The 15,662-nt window shown below is 37.5% G+C and overlaps 1 protein-coding gene across 1 annotated transcript in view; it reads right to left on the reverse strand.

Annotated features, from left to right (window-relative positions):
- CEP85L (centrosomal protein 85 like) overlaps nucleotides 1-15,396 on the reverse strand; it is a 149,763-nt gene extending 134,367 nt beyond the window's left edge. The window contains exon 1 of the mRNA XM_044676825.1: nucleotides 15,333-15,396. Coding sequence (XP_044532760.1) covers nucleotides 15,333-15,396 — 64 coding nt within the window. The remainder of the gene's footprint in view (nucleotides 1-15,332) is intronic.
- Between the last annotated feature and the right edge of the window lie 266 nt (nucleotides 15,397-15,662).

A 15,662-nucleotide genomic window follows, 5' to 3' on the forward strand; every position in this document is an offset into this window, starting at 1 on the left:
CCATAATTAACAATGAATTTACCTTTAGAATTCAGAAAGCATGGAAAGAGTTGAACTAATACACATTTAAATTGGCAGAATGGGAGGGAGGAGCAAATACAATGACTACAGAGTAAGTAAGTAAGAAATTTTTTAAATTGGAAAAAAAGGGGAGTCTAAAAACTGTATTATTTTAATGACCTGAAGAAGCCAGGACAAAAAACATGCCTTTCTATGCTTTGCAAAAGGAACTATGGTTATTAAATCTTACATATTTCAACTCAACTGACATGGTTAATATTGCTGAATTTCTTTTTCTTTCTTTGATACTAGAGATGTAAAGGAGAGGGAAAGGATACAGAAATGAAAGCCATGTTAAAAAATTATTTTTTTAATTTTTAATTTTCAGACATAGCTTTTAGACATATGGAAAAGGTATACACATTCAAATACATCTACTAAAAATTTCTTAGGATCATTCTCCATTCCTCAAGTTAAAATAACTCATTTTATCACAACAATTTTAAAAGTTGCATCTTGCCAAGTAGCAAAGTATGAAAACTATTTCACTGCGATCAAAATAACAATTAAGAAATTATAAGTTTGCCATGTTATGTGTTCTATATATTCATTTATTTTTTTAACCTTAATGTGTCTCACACATTTATTCAAAGGGATTCTTAATTTGAGGTTCATGAACTATTAAAAAAGTTTTACAACTGTGTTTAAAATGAATTGGTTTCCTTTGTAATTCTACATATTTTATTTTACACATTTAAAGGTGTCTAAAGGCTTCACCAGACTACCAAAGGAGTAAATGACACAAAAAATGTCAAGAACCCAAAAAATGTTAAGAACTCCTGGTCTTGAGTCAGTTCAAGTTCAGACTCAGAAAAATTACCACATTGTATGATTTTCCTGTACTTTTATATTCACAATATACTAATAAAGGAGACATCGACTCACCATTTATTGTCTTGTTTCAACAGATTCACATACCTTCCATTATTCAAGACAAGATGTTGCTGATTCCAGTTACTAATGACTAAAGCTTAATTCCAGAATAGTAAGGACTCTGATACCCACCACCCCCACCCCTTAACCCCCACCATGAAAGAACACGTACAATTATCCCTGCTTAGGCTAAAATGAGTTATACTTTATTGTTACCATAGTATTTTCGGGCCCATCTAATTTAGAACCATAGCAGAGACGCTTATTCTATGATGTAACAGCACTAGTTATCACCTCTATATGATATCACTACACACTGAGATTCATGTATCAACTAACTAGACATAAAAAAAACCTGATAGATTTAAAGCTCAGTTCTAGTAAATGGATCTTGGTTCTTAAGGCTTAAATCCATTATTCTGTACCATATTATTTTGGCCCTTTTGGAATTGTGTTATCCTATCTTGAAAAGGTTTTAGTATTTGAGTTAACTGATAAATTAAAAGATTAATTAGTCAAAGTTGATAATTCAATGAAAGCCATTATGTTCAATATAATCTATTCAGAAAGTACCTGTGTTGCAATGAAAGGAGCCCTGAAATAAGAGAAGAAGGGTCTGATTTCTGGCTCTGACATTTATACCACCTTCTAGGACCTTGGACAAACTACTTAACCACTTAAAGGATTCAGTTTTCTCATCTGTAGAACAAATGGGTTGAAGTAGATGATTCCTAAAATCCCTTCAACTCTAAACCTATGATCCTTTCATATCCATTTCTATGCTGAATAATTTTAAAGTTGGGAATCTATTTTAAACATTGAATAGTAACTTCAAATATGAAAAACTATAAATTATTTTAACTACTTAAAATCTTTTGTATGTACACAAATCATCAATAAAAAGATCTACCTATCTCTTAATGCAGAAAGCAATATTTAAATATTTAATATTTCTCTAGGTTACTGGTGTTATTCTGCAAAATTGCTGAAAAGCTGCAGCTGAGGGCAGCTAGATGGATCAGTGGATAGAACACCAGGTCTGGAGTCTGCAATGTGACCTCAAACACTTCTTAGTTGTGTGGCCCTGAGCAAATCACTTAATTCCATTTGCATATTATTTAAATCTAGTTTTAATTGTGTGGAAAGTATTTTGTATTTGTGTCCATAATTCCTGTGTTTGTCTTAGCAGATAGATTCCTAAATATTTTATATTGTCGAGAATGATTTTAAATGGAGTTTCTCTAACTCTTGCTGCTGAGTTGTGCTGGAAAATATACAAATGCTGATGATTGATGGGGTTTATATTGTACCCTGCAACTTTGCTAAAGTTATTGATTATTTCCACTAGCTTTTTAGTTGATTTTCTAGGATTCCTTAAGTAGATGCATCATCTACAAAGAGTAAAAGTTTAGTCTCCTCGATGCCTACTTTATTCCCTTCAATTTCTTTTTCTTCTCTAATTGTTACTGCCAGCATATTTAATACAATATTGAATAAAAGAGGTGATAATGGGCATCCTTGCTTCATTCCAGATCTTGAAAAGCCTTCTAACTTATCCCCTCATTGCAGATGATGCTTGCCGATGGTTTTAAATTATACAGTTTATACAGAAGAAAAACAACTGCCTAATCACATGGGTGAATGGGGATATAATTAGGGATACTGACTCAAAATGAGCACCCTAGTGCAAAATATCAATAACATGGAAATAGGTTTTGGTCAATGACACATGTAAAATCCAGTGGAATTGTGCTTCAGCTATGGGAGGGGGTTGGAAGGAGGGGAGAGACAGAACATGAATCCTGTAACCATGGGGAAATGTTCTAAATTAATTAAATAAAAGATAGCATTCAAAAAATACTCAAAATTAAATAGCTAAACATGTGATTTATTATTTTGAGGAAAGGTCCATCTACTCCCATACCTTCCAGTGTTTTCAATAGGAATGAGTGTTGTATTTTGTCAAAGGCTTTTTCTGCATCTATTGAGAGTGCTGGACTGGAGTGTTTTTTGCTAGTATTCTATTTAAAATTTGTGCATCTATGTTTATTAAGGAGATTGGTCTGTAGTTTTCTTTCTGGATTTTTGGTCTGCCTGGCTTTGGAATCAGTACCATATTTGTGTCATGAAAGGAATTTGGTAAAACTCCTTTGCTTATTTTGTCAAATAGTTTGTATAGTATTGGGATTAGTTATCCTTTAAATGTTTGATAGAATTCACTTGTGAATCCATTTGGCCCTGGGGTTTTTTTCTTGATGGCTTGTTGAATTTCTTTTTCTGAGATGAGACTGTTCATTTTCTCTTTTGTTAACCAAGGCAATTTATATTTTTGCAAATATTCACCCATTTCACCTAAATTGTCGTATTTATTGTCATGTAATTGAGCAAAATAGTTCTTAATAATTATCTTAATTTCCTGTTCATTAAAGGTGAGATCATCCTTTTCATCTCTGATACTGTTAATTTGATTTTCTCCTTTCTTTTTTTTATTAGATTAACCAGTACTTTCATCTATTTTATTTGCTTTTTCAAAGTACAAGCTCCTAGTCTTAATTTATTATTAGTCCAATAGTCCTTTTACTTTCACTTTTATTAATTTCTCCTTCGATTTTTAGGATTTCCAATTTAGTTTTTATTTGGGGATTTTTAATTTGTTCTCTTTCTAGTTTTTTAAGTTGCATGCCCAATTCACTGACCTCTTCCCCTCTCTGTTTTGTTGATATATACACTCAGGGATATAAATTTCCCCAAGTACTGTTTTGGCTACATCCCATAGATTTTGATATGTTGTTTCCTCATTGTCATTCTCTTCAATGAAATCAGTAATTGTTTCTTTGATTTGTTTACTGACCTACCAGTTTTGGAGAATTAGATTATGGTCTGAAAAAATTGCATTTATTATTTCTGCTTTCCTGCATTTGTTTGCAGTATTTTTATGCCCTAGTACTTGGTCAATCCTTGTATATTTGCCACGTGCTGCTGAAAAGAAGGTATATTCCTTTTTATCCCTATTTATTTTTTCCAGATATCTATTAGCTATAATTTTTCTAACATTTCATTCACTTCCCTTACTTCTTTCTTATTTATTTTTGGTTTGATTTATCTAGTTCTGATAGGGGAAGGTTGAGGTTCCTCACTAGTATGGTTTTACTATCTATTTCCTCCTTAATCTCCTTTAGCTTCTCCTTTAGATCTGAATACTATACCATTTGGTCCATATATGTTGAGGACTGATATTTCTTCATTATTTATACTGCCCTTCATCAAGATGTAATTGCCTTCCTTAACTCTTTTAATGAGCTCTATTTTTGCTTTAGCTTTGTCTGAAAAATCATAATTGTTACTACTGCCTTCTTTGTCTCAGTTGCAGCCCAATAAATTCTGCTCCTCCCTCTTACCTTTAGCCTGTGATTATCTACCTGCCTCAAGTGTGTTTCTTTTAGACATCATATGGTAGGATTCTGGTTTTAAATCCATTCTTCTATCCACTTCCTTTTTATTCTATTCACATTCAGTTATGATTACTGTTTGTGTATTCCCCTCCATTTTGACTGCCTCCTTTGATTCTGTCTTTTCTCTTATCCCTCTTACCCTCCCTCCAATTTTGCTCATGGTAAGGATAAGCTAATAATAAAAATGATATTCCTACCTAAATTAATTTACTTATTCAGTACCATACCTATCAAACTACCAAGAAACATTTTTATTGAATTAGAAAAAATGATAATGTTCATTTGGAAGAAGATCAAGAATATCAAGGGAACCAATGAAAAAAATGTGAAGTATGGGAGCCTAGCAGTACCAGATCTTAAACTGTACTATAAAGTCGTGATCATCAAAACAATATGGGTACTGGCTAAGAGACAGAAGGGAGGATCAATGGAATAGACTTGGGGTAAATGATCTCAGCAAGATAGTGTATGATAAACCTAAGGATCCCAGCTTTTGGAATAAGAGCCCACTATTTGACAAAAACTACTGGAAAAATTGGAAACCAGTATGGGAAAGATTAGGTTTAGATCAACATCTCATACCCTATACTAAGATAAATTCAAAATGGGTAAATGACTTAAATATAAAGAGAGAAATTATAAGTAAGTAGTAGACCTGTCAGATCTATTAAACAGAAAAGAATTTAAGACCATTTGCATAGCCTGGCCATTCTGTTGTTACTAAAACAACTAAGTAAGGATTTAAAAATAAAATAAAATAAAATAAAAAGCTTAAGCTAAGGGTCAAAATAAAATCTTTTAGAGACAATTTTAAAGTTCAGCATTTTCCATACCATGTTGGTCATTTGAATTTAAAATGAACAAGATTTCCTTTTTTGAAAGGTTATGTTTGGTTTTATAACTTTAAAAAGTTTAAGTAAAATATAGTGACTACCAAATACTTCTGGTAAAAAAAAATTTATTTTAAACTCTTGCTTATTAGAAATAGGCATTAGATTTATAGTCCTATGGTTCATTAGTACAGGTAACTAGAAAGTGTGGAAACTCCCTAAACCAGTGATGGTAAAACTTCAGAGATGAAGTGCCAAGCCCTGTCCCCACTACCCCAGACAGAGTGCTATGGCCCTCCTGCCCTCCAAGTGGGGGGTGTCCCCCGCCCTGCCCTCCTTACCCCACACAAGGGAAGAGGGTAAGTGGTCTCATTGGGCAGAGAGGCAGGTAAAGTGAGAAATGTCCTCAAGCGAGGTTGGAGGGATTGGGGGGGGGGGGGGGGTCTGAGTGGGAGTTGGCCAGGTCATCTGCTTCCCTCCAGCTCTGCCAACTGTGATCCACCCACCTTACCCACTGTGTGCTCCCATTGGGCTGCTGGGCAGAGGAGTGGGGGATGTTAAAATATGTTATCAGGCTTGGTGGAGAGGGGGAGGGGAGCAGCTCCACCCAAGTCCCTCTGCCTTTCTGGTAAGGAACTTGGGAGGAAGAAGGGGTGGGTGTGCAGCCAAGTACCCACAGAGAGTACTCTGTGTGCCATCTTTGGCACCCATGCCATAGGTTCACCATCACTGCCCTATACCATCTGCTTCTCTGAAAAAGTCTGAGTTGCCAATCTGACCCACTAAAAAGGTAACTGACCTGCCAGGGCCACACAGTCAACATGTGTCAATGGTCAGACCTTTCCCAAGGTCATTATAGCTTCAGGGCTGACCTCTACCAGGAGATGACCCCTCTCTTTTAGACAAATGAATATTTAAGAATAAAACTGCTGAGTGTACAGTTTAATTGGTCTTTGAAAGGAAACAGAGATGAAGACTTTACTAGTTACTTGCTGATATCAACAAAGACACAATCTATTTAAAATGCCATGTGTTCAACCCAATGCAGCCTCTTCCAGCTTCCAAAATGATGAAAGGAAGAAAGGAGCCAAACAGTGCTAAGAATTTCAGAGTTCTTGGACTGGTTATTGTAAAGGTTTAATTTAGTGGTTGGACTTAAATTTGAGAGAGGTTAGAGAAAATACCTATACTAGTCCTCAGCCAGGCGGGTCAGTAGTGAGTAACTATGAAGCCTCCTCCAAGATGGAAGCTAGTCTCTTAGGAAACTAGGAAAGTAATCAGCCCTTTTCACTCACCCAAGGGAGTTGTCCAGGAGTCAGATTCTAAACTGAAGTCACGATTCACACCAAAGTCTCCAGTGAAGTTCCCTTGAAGACTATCTCCAAGAGACACTCTCCATGAGACTCAACTTCATGAGACTCCCCCAGCCCAAGGATTTCGGAGTTTTTATGGTGGTTTTCCTGTTCCTGCCCCTCTTCAGAGGGGGCCAATCACAGTTTCCAAATTGTCCAGCCCTGCCCAGGGGCAGTGTCTGTGGGATTGACCTGTCACCTCTAAAGGTGTTAATTCTCCTGAGATTCACAAGTTTCTGAGTTGTCACCCAGTTTAGCAAGGGGGTTGCAATCTTCCCCCTAATTAAGGTTAAGTAGGGATGTCTTCTTTTTGGAGGTATAAACTCCTATAGTAAGAGTTTCCCTTACTTTAGGGTTAAGTATGGGTGTGTTGCTTTTGATTAATTTAAAAGTAGACAAAGGAAAATTAATCCTGATCTCATAATCTAGTGAGGTACTAAGTAAGGGTATTTAAGTTATTGTTAACCAAAAGTTTTAACTCCAACTAGGCAAAGAGAATAAAGGATTCCCTTTTCATAAATGTAAACTCAGAATAGACAAAGAAAACCAAGAATTTTCATTCACACTATCAAAAGCCAGCCCTAACAAGCACTTTTTGTCCAAAGTCCAATAAGACAAAATACTACCAGAAAAATCACATTCACTGGCATCCTTACTATAATTAAACCAGAAGATAAAAAAGTTGCAATTAAGTAGAATATTCCACAAGTTCTCCCATGAACAAAGAATAAAGGAGTTTCATGGAATATTCAAAGGCGCACGCACGCACGTGCGCACACACACACACACACACATAGACACAAAGCCTCAAGTCTAGATACATCATAAATATCAAATAAAATCAGAAGATGACAACATATTAAGCACAAGATGTTAAAAATATGTTTTATCTTAACATCAAATTGGCTACAGATGTAGCAGTCATTCAGAATTGGTGAAGTCAGATCAAAAGTAAACGTAAATATCAAATTAGAGAAAGCTGAAAGATACCAAGGTCCAACAGACCTGTTTTAACAAAACTATCAATTCGACAAAAAAAGAGACATTGACTATTTCCATTTGTTTGGGATATACTTGGAAGAAGGAAGCCAGAAAACCTATCTTAGCTAGCAAGATACATGATCTTGTTATGGCAAAGAAAATACCAATTTAAAATACAACCTAATTTATAAAATGCTATCCAAAGGGCAACAGAAAACTACTTGTACGGTTGCTCCACGAAATAGTAGTGGGGATAGAAATGAGCCTTCCAAGAACTTGTAATGCAATACAAAGAAGTCAGATCCATAGGCTCACCTAGAGATTTTTCACAAATGAAACTGGAAGGTAGATAAAGAGATAAAAAGAAATGGCAGTATTTCTATGCCACTCTATTCTCAAATTTTTAATATGGAAATTTCATTAGGTCATTATGGTACAGTATGTACTACTATGTGAAGAGGAGCAAAAGTAATTAATAAAAAGGAAATCCTGCTGGACCAAACTAAATACACATAGAATAGAGCATTACACAAAATAAGCTACACATCAGAAACACTAAAACAAAAGACAAACAGTTCCTTGCTCTCAAAGACCTTATATTGTATTGAAGCTTCAAAGCACTGGGGGATCAATTTCCAATTTCAGGGGGCTAATTTCAAAAGAAAAGGAAAAAATAATGGACACTATTTTTACCAAAAAATAAGACTTTAGCCATCACCTATACACTTGGTTACTTTTTCATTTCTATAAAATTGTTTGAGAAAGTTACATACAAGCATGTCCTTAACAAAAATATGTGAATGGAAGGCCAGGCTCTTGAAGATGATGTTACATAAGAGAATTATAAATGATATCTCATTGTCAGTTGGTTTTATAAAGAACTTGACAAACAAAATGCAGCCTTGGAAGCTCTCCCCAGACAAGAGTCCTTCCCACATTTACATCAGTCAGTAAGTCAGTGAATAGATATTTACTAAGCACCTACTGTATGTCAGTCACTATGTTAAGCCCTGGGAATACAAAAAGAGGCAAAAACAGCCCCTGCCCTCAAAAAGCTTACAACCTAATGGGGATAGACAAGAAGCAAACAGAAGGAAGGCAAGACCAAAATGCTATCACAATGCTGGGGTCAATGTAAACTGTGTCCAACTGCGGCTGATCAGACCAATTCGAGTTCAGAAGACTCTACCAAAGGTTGAAGACAAAAAGTCCATATGAACATTTGGGGTGGAAATCTCTACATTTTCATATCTCACATTTCTTTAGCTACTGAAATTCTATTTTGCTCAGAAAGCACAGTGCCTTCTTTGAAGCAGCACCATGCTGAAGAGTCCTGTGCTGGTATCTTCCATATTTCACAATCAATACCAAAGTTCCTCAGAAAGACCTTGAGAGTGTCCCAGTGTCACTTCTTCTGACCTCTGTGTAAGCATTTCCACTGTGAGTTGTCCATAAAATAGTCTTTAGGGAAACCTATATTTGGCATTTGAACCATGTGGCCAGCCCAGTGCAGCTGAGTTCTTTTCAGTTGTCTGAATGTTTAGCAGTTTCAGTTAGAGAAAGGACTTCAGTGTCAGATCAATGAACATTGTGTACAGACTTCTGTTCTGCTCCAAGTATTCCTCCTGCAGTTGTTGGACAGCAAACACCCTATCAACTGACCTTTGCCCTTTCTGAAGCCACACTGGCTCTCAGGGAGATGACCAACTTCCAGATGAAGAATAAGCTTATTAGGGAGGACTCTGACAACCTCTTTTTCTTTGACCTCACCAGGGTTGTCATAGTGGGAGGATACACACTGATGATAGCAGCATGGCACTTTCCTGCAAGTGGCAGTCACGCTGTCATGATCATTCACTTCTTTTGGGACACACACAAGACTGTTGATAGATTCAATTTGATTGCAAAACCCATGCCAGCTTCATAGGATTTCTCATCATGGCAAAAACTCCATGTATCATCAATAATCTGGCCTTCATTTTCCAGCCTTGTTTCACTCAAGACTAACATACTATCTGGATTCATTATCTGCTGAGTTCTGTTGAAACAAGATCTGTTCATCTTTTAGGTTTACTGGATTTCATGTCCGTAAAGCATGAACACATTCCATGTACCAATGACCAATGGAATTGTCTTTGCTAAAGTTTTGAACATTTTTTTTGTGTTCTGACCACAGGGCAGGGTGCCCACTTGCCTCAGTAAGCAGGCCAAGGTTAGGTTGGGTGAAGCAGACAATTTTTGGGGCACCTTTACTAGCCCCTTCCTCACCAGGAGGTGAGCAATGCAGTCCTTACAAAAGGCTGCTTAGACACCCAGGGGGTCTGCTTCCATCCAGTGAGAAGACAGAGATGCCTTGGGCCATGTTGCGTAGGGTTGTGACTATAGATGCCAGTGTATCTGCACTTGCCAGTCACCATAAAGTTTTGAAGAAGGAACAAAATAATAAAATAATGGAACCGTAAAACATATGATGTAAAATGGTGAAATGGTATGGGTGATGTCTTGACTAACCCATAAAGTGGTTTTAAGTGAGGCAGAATTGTAAAGAATACAGTGGCCAGACAAAAGTCAGGATAGCTGGTAATGGCTCAGGCTGCAGTAGATGGCCTTGGCATCTTCCCTGTCTGACAAGCTCTAGCCTCTCCAGGGTGTCTTTCTTGGCCTTTGGAACAAATTGCTCACTTCTGCCTATCCCACCAGAAGTCTTCATATGCTTGGGGGTAGACACTCCCCTCCAAATAATTGAGAGGTCTGCGGCCTGTTAGATTACCCTTAATCTGGTTTAGCCCACCTGCCAGGACACTGAATGTAGCCACTGTGTATGCTACAACTTAGCTGGATATCAATATCTAGAGGGTGTGATCTGGATAAGGATCCAAAAAAGGAGACAAAAAGCTCACATAATGTGAAATTACACATGATAATGACAAATTCAACTGCAGGGGTAACTCTTCAACAATCTACTGAGTACTGACACCAAATGAGGTACAAAGCAAAAACATATATAAATATATAAATGCTCATCTAAGGATATTTACCAGTATCCCTGAAAGATGGCCTAAGCAGAGTCTAACAAAAGATGAGGCTGACATTGAGGTTACCCAAATGCTCCTAGAGGGCACTGAATAAATTACAGCAAGCCACTGCATACTATAAAACTTTGTGAGTAAAATCCACACTATTACTATCCACAATAGAAAAACAAAGCAAATTAAAAATACACATTTTCCAGATGTACACATGTACCTGAACTGAGATACTGACCAAATTAATCCATTACTATGGATTACTTAAAAGGATGGCAAATCAAAGGTGAGCTAAATCAATAACTGAGTAGGCCAAGGATACTGATCTGAAGTGAATCTCAGAAAATGAATTATGCTTTATAAGGATAATAAAATGGTCACTAACACAAAATTTCACTCTTTAACCCCAATATTTTACTGGTGATGTATTATGATCATGAGTCACGGGACATGACAATCTCAGAACAATAAAAATTACAGGTAAAGAAAAAATGGAAAGGAACAGCTAGACTTCTCAGTGGATTGAGCAAGGCCTAGAGATGGGAGGTCATGGGTTCAAATTTGGTCTCAGATAACATCCTAGCTGTGTAGTTCTGGGAGCAAGTCACAATTTCAATTGCCTGGAATAAATTTTAAGAAGGCATGGGTTTATTTAAAAATAAAAAAAAAAATTAAAACAACTGGAAAGACATGTGATGGGTTTAAGTACTTATGTACAAGGAGAAAGACATTTCGGCAGCAGAAAAGAGAGCCAGCTTCAAGACTTTAGACAAGACTGTAAGTTGCAAAAAAAAAGTACCAACTTGCATTGATTAACAGAATTTCCTGACTTGAGAGTTCACTATACTAATAAAAAAAAAAAAAAATCACAGAAGCAGGCCCTGTCCCTATTCCTATATGCTCATGACAATATAGGCCACAGAATGTTACCAACAATATCTCATGCATGAAAAAAATGCCTTATGTATAATTAGAAAATAGAGAAAAGATCAGTTACAAAAAAAGAATGAGATGAAATATAGGCTCTCTAAATAATATATATGTACAAGATAATTTTTAAGAGTAGGGCAGATCTTTTATGACATTGGGTGGATCATCTATGGAGGATTTATAAACAGATATAAATATGCCAGAGTAGGCAAAAAAAGAACTGAATAAGGTATCAGAATTAGTGAGTTCCAATTTCAACAGCAGTACTGGCTACCTTTGACATGGAGCAGTTCCTTACCATCCTGGGGTCTCAGCTTCCTCATCTATAAATGTTTTCAAAGTGTGGTCTACAGGCCCCTGCAGCTTTCTGAGACTGCTTTAGGGGGTCCATGAGACCAAACTATTTTATGATAATCCTAAAACAGTATATGTCTATTTAAATATTCCTCCCTTTTCCAACTATATAAATGTCTGTGTTAAGGCTGGATTTTTCTTCATATACTTCAACCAGAACATATCTCAAAATACTAAATGTAAAATGCATGTATGAGAATCTAGCTGTCTCATCTTCTAAGCTAGGGATTAAGACCCAACTGTAAAAATATGTAAAATAATGCCACTGCTCACTGTTTTAGCTTTGGAAAATAGTTGTTTTTATATACTTATATTAACATGTTATGAGTTTATTATTGTTTTAATGAACACTTTTACTACATGCTTTAATTTTTAATAAAAGTGATAGATATAACCCATACAAAAGTCTTTGGGTTCCTCAGTAATTTTTAAGAATATAAAAGCATGCAAAGGTTGGACATCCATAAGTGTTTGTACACTGAACATATTTTCTGATGCTTCATTTTACTGATCAGTTAATGGTGATTTTTTTCCTCACCTTTTTTCTTGTTTTTTTTTTGTTGTTGTTTTTTGTTCCATGGATGGTGTGTTGAAATAAATCATGGCCCTAAAAAAGTATTAAAAGCATCATAACATCCCAGGTCAAATATCAATCTTGTAAATATATCTAAATATTTATGACATGACAGCAACCTACTAAATGCTGCTAAAATGCTACAATTCTAATTCAGTCGTGTTTCATTTCTGCAGTTTGTTTTTTAACCAATGATATATAAGAAACAGATTGACCAGTAAAGAAAAGCACCTGAACAGTAAATATTAATCTCATATTACAAAAGTAGCTTGAATAACCTACTATATATCACCCAACACTTTAAAATGGTTCCTGAAGCAATTTCAGGGAGCAATCCAAAAATTCCCCAAAAGAGGTCTTATATTTTCGTTTTCTTTCCAAATCCCTTTTTCTCTTATTCCTTCCTATTTTCACAATTATTACTTAGCCTGGCTGGTGGCATTCAAAACTTTAGACAGTACTGATATGCTGCAATAAAATCATATTTTAAAGTGAGTCATTAAAACATTTTTAAAACAGACATTTGCTCCAAATGGTGAGTACTAAAAAATTTCTACGTGAATCAATACTGAAACCATATCTTGACCTTGGCCCAGCTGTCCATATTTTTAAAGCCATGCTTTATTTTTAAAACCAAAAACAGGCTTTAAAGATTTTTAAGATTTTCCTTTGAATAGGAGCCTGAATAAAAACAAAAAAAAATCAATCACATTATTACTTACTGCTATTTCCTACATATTACAGGCTGGATTTTACAATAGTTGGTATATGCTTTCCCAACAAAATTAAAGAACGGTTCTAATTTGCAGACAGTAAAATATAAACCTTTAATCAAAATTAAAATATCTTTATCATTAGTTCCCCCACATTTGTAAAATTGTAAAATAGGAAAAATAATACTTGGAGAAAGAAATTCACAGAGTTGTCCTGAGTAAAAAGTCCCACATGTCAGTTTTGAGACATCCTGTATAAATGAATAGTTATTTGTTCATTATCTTCTGTCTCTGCCATGACATGGGCCTGCATACCCCAATAGCATTTTAAAATGTCATCACTAAAATCAGTCACTTCCTTTCTTCTCCGACATCTCATAAAATTTGTCTACTCTCTTAACACTAACAATTCTCTGGTAGAAAACAATTTTTAGATGGATACAATACCTCTAAGAAACAGTGCAAACACAATAAAGCAACTATTACAAAACCTTTTTTTTTATGTGATTAGATTATAAAAAACATACCAGATGGCACAGACTCTACAAGTAAATTTGCAATTATCATTCCTAATTTACTTCTCTAACACTAAGTTATACACACATTTTAAAGACTGCAATTGTTTTTTTAATTGTAAGAATCTCAACTACAATCTACACTACACAAAAACATCAATTTATAATTATTTCATCCATATGTTGTTTGTAAAAACAAAGTTTCGATGTTTAAGACTATTATTTGAAAATAAATGTCCAGAACATTAAAAGCATACATTGTTTTCAAAATTATTCTACTAGTATTAAAATTAACATTTGTCCAAAAAAAAAAATCTACACCTCAAATTTCTGATCTAAAAGAAATACTTTTTTGAAATTCTGATTTAAATGCCAATCTGGATTTAACTGATATCTTGGAATTAATTCTGGCATTTTACAAAGTGAGATCAATATTTAAGTTTTGTTTTGTAAACATAAGTTTGAAATTGTTCTGCAAATGCTGGTCTGCAGCGGGCAAGACAACAAACCCATTCTATACAGAAGCTCAGGGCCAAAGCAATCTTTTAACTGCTTGTCCAAATTTAGAATACTTTTTGGGTGCTCACTCCAACTTGGATCCTACTAAAAATCAATGTCATAAGTGACGCAGGTAGGAAGGAAATGTGTAAACCTATATATGAAATCACCTAATACAGTTCTTACTACAATCAAGGCACAAGGGACTTCTCTCCCCAATTAAACATCCCAAAGTGATGGAAAAGGAGTCGTTTTGGTTCAAGAGGGTAGCTTTTTAAAATCCCAGTGCCCCCCCTTCCCAACTCCTTTGGCTTGAGGAGAAGGGAAGAAGGGAAAGCAGTTCTTAGACTGACTTCCACGTCCCTTCAAACAATGGTACCAAAGGCCACTCTCACCCAAACCAGAAATAAGCTCGAGTAGCGGTTTTTTTCTCGCAGCCTTCCCCTGACATAAGGAGGCTAATTACAGCCGGGCTCGCTCCCGACCACAAGGGGAGAAACTGAGAGAACCCGCCTCCCTAAGGCGCAAGGAAGACGTTATTTCCTCTTGCTGGGGGCGGTAAGAGAAAAGGAGTGGGGGGGGGGGGGGAAGAGGGCGCCTCTTGCTGAGGTCTCCTGCCCTCCCCCCAGCAACCACAAAATCCACCAAAAAAAAAAAAAACACACAATTAACAGCATTTCCCGCCCCCCTCTGCACTGCAGCAGCCCCGTAGCCAAGCCCTTCCCCCCCGGTGCGGGGGCTGGGACACCCAACTCCAATTTCCCTTCCGCAATTCCGGGTCCGGGGAGGATCGTTTTTAAATCTACTCCATAAAACGGATTTGGGCGATGGGGGCAACAAAGGCAGCGCCCAGCCTAGAATTGGGGAGCCAGGGGGAAGGGGAGCTGGGGGGAGCTGGAGGCCAAAGAAGCGCTGGCCCTGGGTGCCGGGGGCTAGCAGAGCGCGCCCAGGGACTCCGCCAGATGTCACTCGTGCAGCCCCACGCCGACAGGAGGAGGAGAAAGAGGAAGGAGAGGATGGAGAAATTTGGAGCAAAGCGTGAGAAAAGGCGGGCGGGGGCACTCTGCCCGACCCGGCCCATCAGGGACCAACCAGAACAAGGCAGCTGCGCGGGGCAACTCTACCGCAGCCTTGGGGCTCCAGGCCTGGCTGTTCTCAGCCACTCGCTTCTTACCCGAAGGGTAGCTGCGGACTCCGCTGGGGCCACCGGGCTCCAAGGACAGGAATCGTCCCCACATGGCCGGTAGGCCGGGGACGGCGAGTCCTCGGCGCCTCTCTAGTTCTTTCCGCGATTGCTCGTCGAGGCGGCAGTAACTTGTACGAAAAAGGAGTAGAAGCAGACGCCGAAGCCGCGGTGGCGGCGACGGCAGCAGCAGCAGGGGCGGATAACGGCTGCTTGGCTGCTCACCGTCTGACCGGGCGAGGCAGCTGCGGCATCGCAGCCCGGGTAGGGGTCGGGGTCAGGGGCGGAGCACCGGCTGCCATGGCCCTCTTCGGGTGACTG

The sequence above is a fragment of the Gracilinanus agilis genome, chromosome 4, assembly GCF_016433145.1.
Source record: "Gracilinanus agilis isolate LMUSP501 chromosome 4, AgileGrace, whole genome shotgun sequence".
NCBI lineage: Eukaryota > Metazoa > Chordata > Mammalia > Didelphimorphia > Didelphidae > Gracilinanus > Gracilinanus agilis.